Genomic DNA, 17,503 nt, shown 5'->3' with positions numbered 1-17,503 from the left:
ACTCATATTCAGTAGAATCATTTTTCTGGGACTCAACACCATAAAACTTCAAACAACTGTCCTGATTTTGGAAGCTTTTAAAGATGATCACCTATTTTAGAAATTAAGATACCATAAAAATAGAAAAATGACTTTCTACTCTGCGGGCCCTGGGATGAACAGAGCTGCAGGTTAGGGTGACTTGTTTGGAAGTGAAATTTGAGGCTGAAAATGAGGAGTGAGGTGAGCAGTCCAGACAGAAGGAAGAGTATGATGAAAAGTATGGGAGTGTGCCTGGGAGAACTGGAAATTTAATGTAAGAGTATTATGTCAATACGACAAGAGTGAATAACAAGAAGAAAGAGAAGCTGAGGACCACATTTGGGAAGAGCTTTAGATGCCATTCTGAAGAGTAAACCTAGACAACGAAAGCAAAGCGAGGCATTAACCTTTTTCTTTAAGTTTATTTATTTATTTAAGTAATTTCTACACCCAATGTGGGTCTTGAACTCACAACTCAGAGATCAAGAGTCACATGATCTTCCAGCGCCCCAACATTTTTAAAGGGACTGACCAAGATCAGCTCTGTATTTTATTTTTTTAAAGATTTTATTTTTTTATTCATGAGAAACACAGAAAGAGAGAGACAGAGACATAGGCAAAAGGAGAAGCAGGCTCCATGCAGGGAGCCTGATGTGGGACTCGATCCCAGGACTCTAGGATCACACTCTGAGCAGAAGGCAGATGCTCAACCGCTGAGCCAACCAGGCATCCGGAGCTCTTTATTTTAGAAAGAGAACTCTGGGAGCACCTGGTGGCTCAGTGGTTGAGCGTCTGTCTTCAACTCAGGTCCTGGTCCTGGATTGAGTCCCACAATCAGGCTCCCCATAGGGAGCCTACTTCTCCCTCTGCCTATGTCTCTGCCTCTCTCTGTGTGTCTGTCATGAATAAATAAAATCTTAAAAAAAAAAAAAAAAGAGAGAGAGAGAGAACTCTGGTAATGGTGTGAAACAGTGAAAGAAAAAAGAAAAGAGGCAAGGACACTAAAAGAAGTCTGTGTAATAATGAATATGGAAGGAAGAAGTGGTAAAACCTAGCCTGGGCCAATGACCATGGAATAGAAAGCAGCAGATTATTCTGCAGATATTTTAAGGATGAGGATGGACAGAATCCAAATTTTATTTTATTTTATTTATTTATTTTTTTTTCAGAATCCAAATTTTAAAAGCTAAATGAACAGGCTAAAGCTATAACAGGTATCTCAGGGCTGTATCAGTTATTTCAGTATAGGACATACTAGTCTTTGTCAAAAGAAAAACCTGTATACTATCACAAAGGAAATGTCTCAAGGGCAAAAGAGACGCTAATCAGTGAAATACCAATCAGCTTCTAAAACCATCTACAGAAAATGACTTCATTACTATTTTGCTTAATGTATGTTCTGGGAATTAAGGGAGAACCTTAGCTCTGCCGTAAATTCACTGCGTGACCTTGTGCAAGTCAGTGGGCTTGTTTGCTTGTCAGTATAAAGAACATATTATATTAAATCAGTGATGATTTTTTCTTCTTACAGCTTTTTTTAAGGAGTTAAATTCTTTTCCCAGATGAAATCTTACACAGCATTCTACTGTGCAAAACAGATAAAAGCATTCCTGCTTCTGCTGGCTCAGGCAGGTGTGGGTGGCTCAGAGCTCTGCTAGTCCCCAGGGAACTCAAAGAAACCCTAGGACCACCTGCCCCCAAAAATCAGCGTTTGAAAACCATCATACAAGATGATAATGCTAAGTCCCTTCTAGCTTTAACATTCTAGGGTTCTGAGAAGGTGCAAATCCCACTGGTAAATAAGGGCTAAGCCTAAGATTGAATCCCAAAGTTACTTCAATAATAAAGAGGTTAACACCATTTACGGAGAAGGTGCACTTATATGATGCTTTGTGGTAGGTGCTTTGCAAGTGCTGTTATTGGTTCTCCATGACTATCCAATGAATTGAACATTTCCTATGATTTGTAAATAAGAAAAATAAGGCTCAGGGTAGTTAAGTAATATAGTTTGCCCAAGGTCAAAGGCTGGGAAGTAGGACTTGAAGCAGATGAGCTCTACAGCTCATGCTATTAACCCACCAGACTTCAGGGTGCAGCAGCTCAGCAGTAACTAACTGGCAAAGCTTCTGTAGTTGCAGAGTGAAAGACCTGGCAGGGTTGAGGGAAACTGGATATTTTACTGCCTAGTTCAGTACTTAAAATTCCATTTGCTGTAAAAGTCTGATGCACACGACAGATAGAACTTTTGTTATCTGACGTGTGTAAACTTGTACATTAGGATGTAAATAATTTATACTCTTGGGGACAGATAAAATGAAAGCAACTTTAGGCATTTTTATTTTTTTATTTTTTTGAGGAATTCTTAAAAGTATGTTCTCTTTCTTTCCTTTTTTAAAAAGATTTTATTTGAGAATTCCTGGGTGGCTCAGTGGTTTGGTGCCTGCCTTTGGCCCAGGGTGTGATCCTGGAGTCCCGGGATCAAGTCCCACATCGGGCTCCCTGCATGGAGCCTGCTTCTCCCCTGCCTGTGTCTCTGTCTCTCTCTCTCTCCTCTGTGTCTTTCATGAATGAATGAATGAATGAATGAATGAATGAATGAATGAATAAATAAATAAATGAATGAATAAATAAACAAATAAAATAAAATAAAAGATTTTATTTGAGAGAGAGAGAGAGAGAGAGACGCAGACTCCCCGCTAAGCAGGGAACCCTCCCAGGGCCTTGGGATCATGACCTGAGCTGAAGGCAGATGCTTAACCAACTGAGCCACCCAGGTGCCCCAAATGTATGTTCTCTTTCAAGAGAGGAATTAATCAAAGAAGTCTGGCAACAGAGTGACCTTTAAGGAACCATGGGACATATCAGAATTGCCAGGATATTTAAAAAACAAAGGGGCACCTGGCTGGCTCAGTCATAGAGCATGCAACTCTTGATCTCTCAGGATCATGAGTTTGAGTCTCACATTGGGCAGGGGCCTACTTAAACAAACAAACAAACAAAAAAACCAAATGAACAAAAAACCTCCACAGATATTCTAACAATAATTATTACTGGGTAGTGGTCCTTCACTTTTTATTTTTACCTGTCTATACCATTTGGATTTTTTTAACGTGTACAATTAGATAAGTTTTTTTAATCTAATTTTTTTACATGAGTATAACTGATGCACAATGTTATATTAGTTTTAGGTATATAGCATGGTGAGTCAACATCTCTGTGTGTTATGCTACCTCTCACCATAGTGTAGCCTCCACCTGTCACTCTGTGATACTATTACAGTACCACTGACTATATTCCCTGTGCTGTGTGCCTTTTATTCCCTCAATGAATTTATTCCATAATTGGAAGCTTATATCTCCCCCTCCCCTTCACCTATCTTATCCATCCCCCTACGCCCTTTCTCCTCTGACAATCATCAGTTTGTTCTCTGCATTTATAAATCTGATTCTGTTTTTTTATTAATTTATTTGTTTTGTTTTTTAGATTCCACATATAAGTGAAACCATATGGTGTCTTTCTCTGACTTATTTGACTTGTCATACCCCCCCACCTCAGGTCTATTCAAGTTGTCACAAATGGCAAGATCTCATTTTCTTATGGCTACAAAATATTCCATTATATATATACCACAATTTATTTATTCATCTATCAATAGACACTTGGGCTGCTTTCATATCTTGGCTATTGTATATAATGCTGTAATAAAAATAGGAGTGCATCTATCTTTTCAAATTAGTATTTTCAGGCCTTCTTCTTATTTTAATCCAAATATTTGTTTTTCTGGTGTTGAGTTGTGTAAGCTTTTTAAGTATTTTGGATATTAACCCCTTATTAGATATATCATTTACAAATATCTTCTCCTATTCAGTATGTTGTTTTGCTTCATTGATGGTTTTCTTTGCTGTGCAAAAGCTTTTTATATTAATATAGTCCCAACAGGGATCCCTGGGTGGCGCAGCGGTTTGGCGCCTGCCTTTGGCCCAGGGCGCGATCCTGGAAACCCGGGATCGAATCCCACATCGGGCTCCCGGTGCATGGAGCCTGCTTCTCCCTCTGCCTGTGTCTCTGCCTCTCTCTCTCTCTCTGTGACTATCATGAATAAATAAATAAAATCTTAAAAAAAAAATAATATAGTCCCAACAATTTATTTTTGCTTTTGTTTCCCTTGCCTTAGGAGACATGTCTACAAAAAATGTTATTGTAGCAATATCAGAGAAATTACTGTCTTTGTTCCTCTATGAGTTTTATGGCTTCAGGTCTCACATTTAGCTCTTTAATCCATTTTGAGTTTATTTCTGTATACAGTGTAAGAAAGTGGTACAGCCACAGCAGTCAAATGAGCAAAGAAATAAAAGGCATCCATATTAGAAGTTGGGCAGCCCAGGTGGCTCAGTGGTTTAGCACCGCCTTTGGCCCAGGGCCTGATCCTGGAGACCTGGGATCGAGTCCCATGTCACGCTCCCTGCATGGAGCCTGCTTCTCCCTCTGCCTGTCTCTCTCTGTGTCTCTCATGAATAAATAAATAAAATCTTTACAAAAAAAATTATTAGAAGAAGTTAAACTATTACTACTTGCAGATGACATGATACTACACATAAAAAACCCTAAATAGGGATCTCTGGGTGGCGCCACGGTTTGGCGCCTGCCTTTGGCCCAGGGCGTGATCCTGGAGACCTGGGATCGAGTCCCACGTCGGGCTCCCGGTGCATGGAGCCTGCTTCTCCCTCTGCCTGTGTCTCTGCCTCTCTCTTTCTCTGTGACTATCATAAGTAAATAAAAAATTAAAAAAAAAACAACCCTAAATATTCCACCAAAAAACTACCAGAATAAGTGAATTCAATAAAGTAGCAGGGTACAAAATTAATACACAGAAATTTATTGTGTTTCTGTACACTAATAATGAAATAGCAGAAAGAGAAATAAGAAAACAGGTACATTATAATTGTATCAAAAAGAATAAAATACCGAGGAATAAACTTAACCAAGTTTGAAAGACCTGTGCTCTGAAAATTACAAAACACTGATGAAAGAAACTGAAGAGAAGACAAATGGATTTTCTTTTTTTTTTTTTTTAATTTTTTTTATTTATGATAGTCACACAGAGAGAGAGAGACAGAGGCAGAGACACAGGCAGAGGGAGAAGCAGGCTCCATGCACCGGGAGCCCGACGTGGGATTCGATCCCGGTTCTCCAGGATCGCACCCCGGGCCAAAGGCAGGCGCCAAACCACTGCGCCACCCAGGGATCCCGACAAATGGATTTTCTAAAAGTAAACAGGATTATCTTTTTAAAAAAAGTATGCAGTAGCTATCTATATAGTAAGATATTTGGGGCCTTTTCATTGTTTCTTTGAATTAAAAAAAAAACTAAAAATATTTTTTGAAAAAATCATGGGTTTGATCTCAGACTTACTGATCAAATCACTGGAAACTGACCTTAGTTATGGGTTTTTGTTTTAAGATTTACTCATTTATTTGAGAGAAAGAGAGAAAGTGTGAACAGGGGGAGGGACAGAGGGAGAGAGGATAGTGAAACAGACTCCCCACTGAGTGTAGAGCCCAATGAAGGGCTAGATCCCATGACCCTGAGATCATGAGCTGAGCCAAAACCAAGACTTGGAAGCTTAATTGACTGAGACACACAGGTGCCCTAGTCATGGGTTATTTTTCAAAAAGCTCTGTAGCTCAATCTCATGTTTGTCCCTGATTAATAACCACTGATCAAATACTTTTTTTTTTAATACCTTTGTTTTAAAGATGAAGAGGCTTAGAAAAGCAAGGTTTGTTTGCTCAAGACCACATAGCTAGATAAAAATATAGAAAATACACATGAGGGCATCCCCAGTGGCCCAGTGGTTTAGTGCTGCCTTCAGCCCGGGGTGTGATCCTGGAGACCCAGGATCAAGTTCCACATCGGACTCCCTGCATGGAGCCTGCTTCTCCCTCTGCCTGTGTCTCTGCCTCTCTCTCTCTGTGTGTCTGTCATGAATAAATAAATAAAATCTTAAAAAAAAAAAAAAAAAAAAAAAGAAAATACACATGAAATACGATCCACATTCAAACTGCCTATATATACAGACAAGTTTGAGGGTAATCATCCAACTCATGTTCTGGAAGAATCTGCCTCACCAACCATAGACCCTGATAAGATGGCATATATAGGGCTGGCCAGTAATCTATGCCTTATGTGGCTCAGTTTAAAAATCAAGCAAAGTCCACAAACTTTCCTTCTCTGGAATTTGACCCAAGAAATAAAGGAAAATCTTGAGTTGGCTGTGGGTGTAAGCCTTAGAAAGCATAGCTGTGATGAGCTATATGCAAATTCAATGAAGACAAAGAGGAAGCTGTCTGCAGAGAGGAGAGCGGAGAAGCACAAAAGAGGGGAGGAGGTAGAAAAAGGAGTGAGATTAACCTCCAGTCCTGATTTCTTGCAATTCTGGTTCCTGTGAGGCCTGGCTGTCCAGCAGTTTCTGTTCTTGGCTTCTTATAAACTCTGCTGCATCCTTACAATATATCTCTTTTTTCCTAAGCTGGTTTGACTGGCTTTCTGTGTTTTCCAACTATTAGAGTTCTTTTTTTTTTTTTTTAAGATTTTATGTATTTATTTATGAGAGAGACAGAGAGAGGCAGAGACATAGGTAGAGGGAGAAGTAGGCTCCTTGCTGGGAGCCTGATGGGAGACTTGATCTCAGGACTCCGGAACACAATCTGAGCCAAAGGCACTCAACCACTGAGCCACCCAGGGGCCCCCGCCTATTAAGAGTTCTGAATAAAAGTACCAAGCAAAGAACTCTGATCTCCAATGTAAATAAAATTAGTTTCAAATGAAGTTAAAATGAACTAATGGCAACCATGGAAAAAAGTATTCTAAGAGAACATTTACAGCATGAATAATGTTGTATAATACTTACATAGTTACAAATTATGTCTTTGTATTACCTAAAATATAAATCAAGTGAAAATCTAATTTGGTTTTCATAACCTCACGATATGGGTAAGGCAAGATTACTGTTATTCTCATTGAGCAGATAAGAAATCTCAGATCCAGAGACATCAAGTAATTTGCTCAGTCACACATGCTCCCTGCATGGAGACTGCTTCTCTCTGCCTGTGTCTCTGCCTCCTTCTCTCTCTCTCTCTCTTTCTCTGTGTGTGTGTCTCTCATGAATAAATAAATAAAATCTTAAAAAAAAAATGTTCTAGGGTCACTTGCATGGCTCAGTTGGTTAAGCATCCTACTCTCAATCTCAGCTCAGGTCTTGATCTCAGAATTGTGAGTTCAAGCTCCACACTGGTAGCCACATTATAAAGTAATAAGAAACAGGTGAAATTAATTTTAGTAATTCTTTTATTTAACCTAATATATCCCCCCCAAATATTTTTTAAGATTTATTTTATTCACGAGAGACAGAGAGAGAGGCAAGAGACATAGGCAGAAGGAAAAGCAGGCTCCCCACAGGGACCCCAATGCGGGACTCGATCCTGTGATTCTGGGATCATGCCCTGAGCCAGAGGCAGAGGCTCAAACTGCTGAGCCCCCAGGCATCCCAATATATTAAAAATATTATCATTTCAACATGTAATCAATAGGAGAAATTATTGAGATATCTTACATTCTTTTTTTCATACTAAGTCTTCAAAAACCTATATGTATTTTATGCTCACTGCACATCCCAATTCTGAGTGGCCACATTTCAAGTGCTCAATAGCCACATGTGGCTACCATTTAGGATAGTGGAGATCTAGCCTATAAAAGAGAGGTACAAAAGGCAAAGGAGAAAAAGCTACAGTTACAATAAAAATCCTATTCAACTTCCTTCTGTTTCTTTGTCTATTGGCACCAACATCAAAAGGTTATACATCTGTAGTAATAGGGCTTTTTATGACATTTTGCTTTAGCAGTACTAAATTCCTAGTTATGTTTCTGGGTTTAGAAATTAATTATTGATTTTAATATACAGACTTGTATGATAATAGTATATTATAACATTATACAGCCCAGTGCTAAATTCACTCATTTTTTGTTAAGATCCATTCCATATTAGTTTATTACAAGTGTAGCCACAGTTTCTTTTTAAAAATATTCCGTTATTTAAAAACTTAATTGTTAGTCACTAATAAGAGACAGACTCCAAGGCACTGACCTACATCTCTTGAGTACATTTATACTACATTTGCATTTTAGTAGAGCTTGACTAGGTAGATTTGACATACTGTGGTACAAAGAAATATTTCTCATTTTATGAATTCACAGACTTGAAAATTTTGCCAAGAATCACATAGTTTCAAAGGTGATGGGCTTGGTGAATTGCAAACTGTGTTTATACTACTGCCACTTCGTGATACCACTTCAGAGAGTAAACAGAAATACCAGCTATTCAGCAATGTTCAGAAGTATCAAATTTCTACCAATGATTTCAGTGATTCCTGTTATTTTATCATTTACTATTATTACAAATGTAAAATCTTGATAACCCCTAATACTATTACTCTGTGTTATTAAGTGGTGATGCTAATGCTCAAGTTAAAATTGTGGCCCTGAAGCAACAATTTTTTTTTTTTGAAGCAATAATTTTAGAATAGGAGTGAGGTATGATAAAAACTCTCAAAGAATGAGAACAACTGCTACGAGGGAGCAATCAGCAAACTATTAGAGATAACTGCTGAGAAAATAAAGAGCAGCATTAAAGCAAGAATAGGTTACAATGATTATATAACTCCTAAACACACATCCTCTATACAAACACATAATTCAAAACAGAATCTTGAATTATGCAAGTTTCAGATTTTTGATTTGTATATCTCCCAGAAAGCATCTGCAACTACTTTGCACTTACTATAAAACTTTTTAGAGGCACTGCTGCTTTGGGTTGTTGTTTGGGTAATGGATGGCCAATGACCAGACCCAGAGTGAGCATCTGGATCAAGGACAGCCAGCCTGTGGCCATGTGCAGCCCAGGAAGCACTGTGGCACAAAAAGCATAGACAACTTTGCCTAGTAGGAACAATGATGATTAGCCGGCTGGACCTTCTCTACAGAAGTTGAAAAGGAAAGTATGTAGGCAATCACATGGAAGCAGAAGAAACAAATAGACATAAAGAGGAAAGTAGCGAGGGTGAGTTTATGATAATAGTATAAGTAATAGTGGAGCCCCAGAGAAAGGATCCACAGACTGCCATGGGTGGAGGCAGTCAGAAGATCATCTAGTCTCCAAAAATGCCTAGGATTCCAGAACACAAACTTCATTTGGATTTCTTGGATATTTTTATTTCTCTAATGCCACTTTGCATCTATAAAGAATCCTGAGGCCAGAGGTAGTTCGAGAAAGCTACTGCCTAATATGTATACTCTTTCTCTGAAGAGATTTTCCTACAGAGGTAGTATTGCTGCTTTCATTCACTGAAGGGCCTTGAAATGTTTTTTTTTTTTTTTGGGGGGGGGGGGGGGCTTGAAATGTTAAGAGAAAGGGATTCTTATGTAAAAAAGTAGCTTTAAAAAAAAAAAAAAAAAAAAAAAAAAAAGTAGCTTTACATACCTGCATTTTTTTCTCTTGTTCATTTTCTATCATTCCAGTACCTGTTACACTTTCACTTCCATCAATGGATACCTACAGAAATAAAATAAAGCTTAAAAAAGTTTTACATTTTGGCATTTGTTTAGGTGTTATGTACACAGGGATTCATTATCATTTATTTTTGTGTTTGTTTGAAATTTTCTACTATAAAAAGTGAGGAATAGAAATCTTTTAAAATTATATGAAAGAGGGCAGCCCCCATGGCAGTGGTTTAGCGCTGCCTGCAGCCTGGGGCATGGTCTTGGAGACCTGGGATCGAGTCCCGCATCAGGTTCCCTGCATGGAGCCTGCTTATGTTTCTCTTTGTCTGTGTCTCTGCGCCTCTCTCTCTCTCTCTCTCTGTGTGTGTGTCTCTATGAATAAATAAATAAAATCTTTAAAAAAAAATTATATGAAAGATATATGTTCATTACAGGGGAAAACCCAGCCCTTTTGATATAAAACTTAATTGAGACTTTCCTTCACTTTTTCTCTAATCTCTAATTTCTGCTTCTTAATTTGTAAGCTGATCCATCTATACTTTATTATTTATTTGATGGCACTCATCCTTGGATATATCTTCTTATGACTTCTCTGCCACCATTTCTACTCTATGAGCTCTTCTCTATTCCTGTTATCTTTATTCAAATGGTTCTTTTTACACTTCACTCCTTTTAAGATAAACACTGATCTCCTTAAGGCTGTCTGATTTTGACTTTGAATTGCTAGTTTCTTATTGGATAAAGTATACTTTCTTGTTTTACTTTAATGAAAAATAAGCTGTATCGGGGACATTCTTGAAATTGTAAAATGCTGTACCTTTGCTGCATACTGTTCCAAAGCACTGATGGTGTCAGGGTCAATCGTGGCATCCCCAGTGTGCAGACCTGCCACTGTCCCATCAGCCTGAATTGCCAAGATGGTATCAGACTGCGGGACTTGTACTGCATGGTGGATGTATGCTGTGGTGCCGTCTTCCAGCTGAACTGCCTGTAATGCGCTCTGGTCATAACTATCTGGGGGAGTGGAAGAGAATGGCATTAAATTAAAGGTAGTCTGATAGAGTTACTTATTTAAAGGAAGAAGGGAATGAACTTTTACTGAATAGTTCTGTGAGCACTGGTCTATGTGCCTTACACTGTGTGATTTCATTGAATCCTCACAACGATTCTGTGAGGTGGGTGTATTTACCACCCTCCTCCTACAAAACAGAAATTAAGGTTTGGGGAAATAAACTCACTTTCCTTAGGAACCAGGAAATTTAGAAAACTAACAATTAACAGTCAAAATCAGTATGTAGAGGAACCAGGATCTACACTCATGTCAGTATGACTCCCAAATTCATGGGCTTTTTTCCCTTCTATATGTACAGCATTGTGAAATAATAAATCTAGACAATTACAATGAACCTGTGATTAAGTCCCACTGTTAAAGAGACAAATTCAGAGTTTACTTTTTCCCAACTTTACTTACAAATTTACATATTCTAAATTTTAAAAAATTTCCCCCTTTGGTTGCACAACTTACATCTTTCTAAAACATGTTATGTCATTCTATAAAATATTCTATAAGGTATAGTAGCTAACATTTATTGAGCCTTTACTCTGTGACAAATATTGTGCTTTACATACATATGTTTGCACATTTTGTCCTCACAACTACCCAATGAGGTAGATATTTATTATGATACTCGTTTTACAGAGGATGAAACTGAAGCACGGGGAGGTTAAAAAATTTGAACGAGGTCACATAGCTAAAAGATAGCAGACCTAGATTTGAACCCAGATAGCCGGGCTGCAGAGATATGCATGCTCATTATTCCTATGCATTCCACCTCAAACCCATGGTCCTCCTTACTCAAAGTTAATAAGCATTAACATTTTTGGCATATTTGCTTCAAATAAATTTAAAATTTTTATTTCATATTAAAAGATAACACAATAGGCAAAGGTTCTTGCTTAAAAAATTATATGTAAATTTGAAAGAAAAAAATTATATGTAAGAGGAAAAGAAATCAACAATTTGACTTTTAAATGTTTAATTTCATGTTCAAAAAGTAGCCTCTATTTGAAGTCTACCAGGGACCAGGTGTTTGCTATTCCAACCTGTTACCGGACAGCTCAAATTATCAGAAAGTTTTTCTTTAGCCTCTACCCAAATGTGCCAATTTATATTTCAGAGAACAAGCACAAATCCCCTTTTACATGACAACATTTCAGCAAATATAGGCAGGTCTCATTTTCCCTACACCCCACTTCTCCCTTATTCCTATTTCCAAAGTTATTTTACCTTTAGAGGTATGATGAATAAATGCCGTAGTTCCATCTTCTAGCTGCACTGCTTGGCCATCCTCTAAACGCAAACTGTCCCCTGCTCAAGAGCAATGCTTACATTTAGATCTCATGTTTTCTAATGTTCTGATAACTCAGCAATAAGAGTCAATAAACCACTAAGCACATTTTAAAAACCTACACGTGCTTTTGAGCCCTTGAACATTAAAGTATTTTCAGTAAAGCTGCTCTAAGTAAGTGCTGAGTAAAAACATATTAGAATACTTGTTTTAGGAATGCATACGTGGAAATAAGGAGAGCTGAAAGAACGGGAAAAAAAGGAAGAAAATGAGAGACATGCAGGAGTTAGCTCAAGTAATAGAAATATTCACGTAAAACTGTTGTCCATTTATCGCTAGAGTGTAGTCCAGTAACTTCTTTTCCATTATCTTTGAGACAAAGTCTCAATGAAGTCTAAACAGTCTATTTAGATTCTCTGATACCTACTGATCTTCCCTTTCAAAAGGAGGTCTAGAGACCTGAACTAACTCTACACAGTAAGAGGTAGCTGGAGGCAGCAAATACTGAAGTTGGAGAATCAGCAGGGTCAGTTAGTATAAATACTTACTACTTTTAGGTATGGGTACATGCTGAACATAGGCAGCAGAACCATCCTCCAACTGAATGACCTGGCCGTCTATGAGTTTTCCATCTGGAACAAAAGATTTAAGCCAAAAAATTAGCACAAGCAAAAATTTTAAACTTTATACAATTTCAAAATGGTATCAACTATAAAAACATACACTACTTAAGATCATGTTCATCTTGATTCTTCCCTCAATGTTCTGAGGCAATTCAAAAACACATCCAGTGATCCTATAGAAAGCAGAAAATCCTCCCTCAGCCATTCTTCCTCCCCTCCAATTTTTAATTAAATAAGTTCAAGAGGAAGAGTGGCTCATCACAGCAAGCTATGTGAGCTGAATCTATTCATCTGTCAGAGCCTCTTAGGAATGGTGACCCTGACTATAGGGAAGCTGAAACTGAGAAGAGTGACAGATATGGCATTGTATATGAGACCAGTTGTCATTGTCATTCCTAGGTGCTAGAAGTCCCTTCACTATATATACATGTGCTCAGTAGGTTCCCATAAAAACAAGGAGTTTGAGAACTGAGCAAAGTAAACACTGATTCACAATGTTATATAAGCAACACCAAACATCTATACTTTGATGCATGTCTTGCAAAAACATTAAATCATAACTTGGAAGTAAAAAAAGCAAGAAGGGTCTTCCTAGAAAGAGGTTGGGGACAGTCCCCCTTTCCCCCCTAATTTTTGATACCCCAGAGCATATTCCAAATATCCCAAAGGGTGTCCCCAAATATTGAAACAAATTTAAGTTAACCTGAAACTATGTAAAATTACCATATGCAATACAGCATCTTTAGGATGGGTTGGGAAGGGATGTAGTTGCTAGGTGCTCCAACTCTGAGGTTATGAATTTCTGGTGTTAACCAAAGGGCTGTATATGTGGCACATACCTTTAGAATTGTGTTGTATATAAGCGGTAGAACCATCTGCAAGTGTTACTGCTTGCAAGCTTACACCTTCCATATTTTCTAAATTGTCACCATCTATTATAAAAAAATAGTTATTTTCTTTAGGTAACTATCATATGTACGTGCTGTTTAAAATTTTTAAATGAAAATTAGGCATAAGGCAGATTGCTTAAGACTCAAATGGGATTTCTGGCATTTACAAAACATATTTCCCTGCCCTACTGCACCCAGTGTCCACAGCAAGGTAACCCACATGGTCCCTTCAAACAAAACCACTCACCTGCCACTGTTACTGCCTCTGTCAGGCACAGGGTAACATGTTGAGCCTCCATTCCTCCTCCAGGAAACTCTGTCATTCCCTGAGAATCTCGATTTATTTGGGCTAACAACATTTTCAACCTTAAAGAAAAGTATAGGCACTTGAGAACAAAGGACAATGCATATAAAATAAAAGCTAAAAAGAATATTTATGAACCACATAAATTTGCTACAGAAATAAACAGTGTATGAAATAAGCTGAAAGTTCATTTAATACGCAGGGTAAGAGTATTAACCCAAAGTCCAAAGCACGCTTTTCATAATTCATCAGTAAACTCTTAAGCACACTAACAACTCTCGCCTATTGGTTTTGTCCCACGTCTAAAGTTTCCATAATTAGAGTTCTCTGGGATTAACAAAGATTCCACAATCCTGTTGACTCAATCTTCAGATAGCTATCCTGAATCAGGCTGCTTCTCACTTCGCCATTACCGCCCTGACTCAAGCCACTACCACCTCTTGCCCACATGACCACAACAGTATCCTAACTGGTCTCCTTGCTTCCACTGGGACCTCTCCACAGTCTCCTCTCAACACAGTAGAGTACCCTCTAGAAAGGAAAGTTAGATCATGTCCCTTTTCTGCTCAAAACCTTCTGATAACTTATCAGCGTAAAGCCAAAAGTCCTTACCCTGACCTATGAGGCTGATGATCCTGACCCTCACTTCCTACTATTCTCCATCTCATTCATTTCATTTCAGCCATATTGGTGTCCCTCCTTTTGCTCAAACATACTGGGTAATGTTGCCGCAGGACCTTTACATCTAATGTTCCTTCTGCCTGAAACACGCTTTGCAGTATCTTCATTGTTATTCCCATTTTCTTCAAGTTGTTGTTTAATGGTACCCCAATGAGACCTTCCTTGTTCACCTCATTTCAAACTGCACCTCCTACCTCTCAACCATGATATACCCTATCCCTCTTCCCTCCTTTATTACATTTATGCATAGCACTTATTATTTAATATATTGTATGTATTTACTTAGTTTTTGTTTTAGAGGGAGGGGAGGAGGGGCAGGGAAGGGCAGAGGGAGAAGAGAGAGGATCTTAAACAGGTTCCACACCGAGCGAGGAGGCCAATATAGGGCTTGATCTAACAACCCTGAGATCATGACCTGAGCCAAAATCAAGAGCTGATGCTAAACCGAGTCACACAGGTGCCCTTATTTAGTTTGTTTCTTCTCTATTTTCCCCTCCACTAGAATTCACTGGGATCTTCATCTGCTTGCTCACTGCTGACTCACATGTCTAAAAGGTACTTGACCCTAGTAGACATACCATAGGGGCTGAATAAATGGTTGAATGAATGGCTCTTTTACCAGTCACCACCTTGAGGTGCCTCAAACAGGAGCTGGGATAACTTAGCTACCTTGAGCCAAGGAATTGGACCAGAGGATCTCTTGAGGACTTTTCATGTCTAAAGATCTGATTTTAGTGTCAATATTTAAAAGAACCATGTACAGATAGTAATAATTTGCAATGATATTTATGATTACTTGATTTTTGTTTTAGAAACACTATAAACTGTATCCTCTTTGGAATAAAGCCAGGAACTGTAGTTTAGGCTCATAGCAAAGTATCAGTGATACAAGTCAATTAAGGGCTGACTTTTCAGGGAGTCCTGAAAGATTCAGCCCTTGATCTACAACTGCTCAAAGAGCAGACTGAACCTTCAACACTTCTTGCTGCCCCTAAGGGATAATAGAGAAGGCTCAAAGTAACATTAGTATTCTGCATTAAGACCTCTGAAGAGGGATGCCTGGGTGGCTCAGCAGTTGAGCATCTGCCTTTGGCTCAGGGCATGATTCCGGGGTCCTGGGATTAAGTCCCACATCAGGCTCCCCGCAGGGAATAAAATACTTATGAGAAAAAGAAATGAGAGCAGAGACAAGAATTTAGAAATGAACATCTAGGTCTAGTCATCAGGAATGTCAATTTTGGTGATGGTTTAATATTAAGTGAGCCATTGATATAAAAAAGAACTTTAGGGCAGCCCGAGTGGCTCAGCAGTTTAGCGCTGCCTTCAGCCCAGGGCCTGATCCTGGAGACCCGGGATCAAGTTCTGCATCGGGCTCCCTGCATGGAGCCTGCCTCTCCCTCTACCTGTGTCTCTGCCTCTCTCTGTGTGTGTCTCTCATGAATAAAATCCTTAAAAAAAAAAAAAAAAAAAAAAAAAAAAAAAGAACTTTAAAAAATTTTCTCTCAAACCTCAATAGAGTAGCCACTAACAACATGCCTTTATAATGGCCTACCTCCAGACAGCAGGTTGCTAAGGATGCCCTGGTTTGCTTTCACTGAGATCAGGGAGTTTCAGGAATAGAAGCAGCAGGAGAAAGAGAAATTCTGGCACATTCAAAAGCCACTTTTCACACTGTTCCATTAAAAAGGCATAAAGTCGGGGACACCTGGGTGGCAGTTAAGCGTCCAATTCTTGATTTTGGCTCAGGTCATGATCTCAGGATTGTGAGATCAAGCTTTATTTATGCTGGGCTCCATGTTAGGTGTAGAGCCTGCTTAAGATTCTCTCTCTTATCCCTCTGCCCCTCTTCTCTCTTTTTCCCCATCTCTTAAAAAAATAAAGAAAACAGGGGATACCTGGGTGGCTCAGTGGTTTAGTGTCTGCCTTCGGCCCAGGGTGTGATCCTGGAGTCCTGGGATTGAGTCCCACATTGGGCTCCCTGCATGGAGTCTGTTTCTCGCTCTGCCTGTGCCTCTGCCTCTCTCTCCCTCTCATGAATAAATAAATAAAATGTTTAAAAAAAAAAAAAGAAAACAAAAACATAAAGTCAGGGTGCCTGAGTGGCTCAGTCAGTTAAGTGTCCGATTTTTGATTTCAGCTCTTATCTTGATCTCAAGGTTGTGAGTTCAAGCCCTAAAATCTAAAAAAAACCCAAACAAACAAACAAACAAACAAACAAACAAAACGAAAACGAAAAGAAAAATAAATTGAACAGTTCTTCAGGACCAGAAAAGCTCCTGAGCTCTTCCACTCTCCTCTGAACCCTCAAAGCTGTCCAGCACACTTATGTTTGTTTCTTCATAACTGTTTAAAATATTTTTTCTTAATATTTTTTATTTTTAAGAAATCTCTACCTCAATGTGAGGCTTGAACTCATAGCCCCAAGATCAAGAGTCACATGCTCTACCAACTGAGCCGGCCAGGCCCTCCTAAAATATTTTCCATTTGCCTCAAACCCATCGACCCCCACTTCCTTTCCTGCTCTCCCTACTCCTTAACTCCACCACCTCATTTTCACCAAACTGATCATCTCCCAACTTCACAGAAAATACAGAAGTCATCAGAGAGGAATTCTTTGCCAATAAACCTATCACTTGACTGCATTTCCACACATTTCTTCCTTCTCTCCTACCAGATTAACCTTCCTACATAGAAAGACTAATCCCTCCAACCTGCATTTCATTTGTCTTTCCTCCTTGGGGACCTCAGGGACCTCTTCAGCAAATAACCCCCCCTTCCACTAGTTCCTTCCCATCAAGGATTTTAAAAACACAAAAATAAAATCAAATAAACAAAATCTCACCTTTGACTTAGCTACTTATCTAGACTAGATTATTTTAGCTAGACTTCCTTAACAGTTGTTACTAATAATACTTCCTGATTTCCCACTCCCATCTATCTGGTTTCTGCCCCTAACTCTATGGAAGCTGCACTGGCTGGTCATTATTAATCTCCAATTTAACATAAAGTTCAATGGCCATACCTAGGTATTTATTTACCCAATGAAAATATATGTCCGCAAAAAGACTTGTACAAGAATTG

General features: G+C 38.7%; 1 protein-coding gene across 4 annotated transcripts in view; it reads right to left on the bottom strand.

Moving 5' to 3' along the window:
- The window catches only part of ZNF143 (zinc finger protein 143), a 59,751-nt gene that overhangs the window by 28,314 nt on the left and 13,934 nt on the right, over window positions 1–17,503 (bottom strand). For 3 of the 4 annotated variants that reach the window (XM_038569018.1, XM_038569016.1, XM_038569019.1), the window contains 6 exons: window positions 13,685–13,803; window positions 13,387–13,479; window positions 12,473–12,556; window positions 11,864–11,947; window positions 10,394–10,590; window positions 9,557–9,628 (listed from right to left, as the gene is read on the bottom strand). In XM_038569018.1, coding sequence (XP_038424946.1) covers window positions 9,557–9,628; window positions 10,394–10,590; window positions 11,864–11,947; window positions 12,473–12,556; window positions 13,387–13,479; window positions 13,685–13,803 — 649 coding nt within the window. The remainder of the gene's footprint in view (window positions 1–9,556; window positions 9,629–10,393; window positions 10,591–11,863; window positions 11,948–12,472; window positions 12,557–13,386; window positions 13,480–13,684; window positions 13,804–17,503) is intronic. The other variant, XM_038569017.1, reaches the window with a different exon arrangement.

This window comes from Canis lupus, chromosome 21, assembly GCF_011100685.1.
Source record: "Canis lupus familiaris isolate Mischka breed German Shepherd chromosome 21, alternate assembly UU_Cfam_GSD_1.0, whole genome shotgun sequence".
Lineage (NCBI taxonomy): Eukaryota > Metazoa > Chordata > Mammalia > Carnivora > Canidae > Canis > Canis lupus.
The sequence above is the reverse complement of the archived record's forward strand: the minus strand, read 5'-3'. Positions and strand labels throughout refer to the sequence as shown.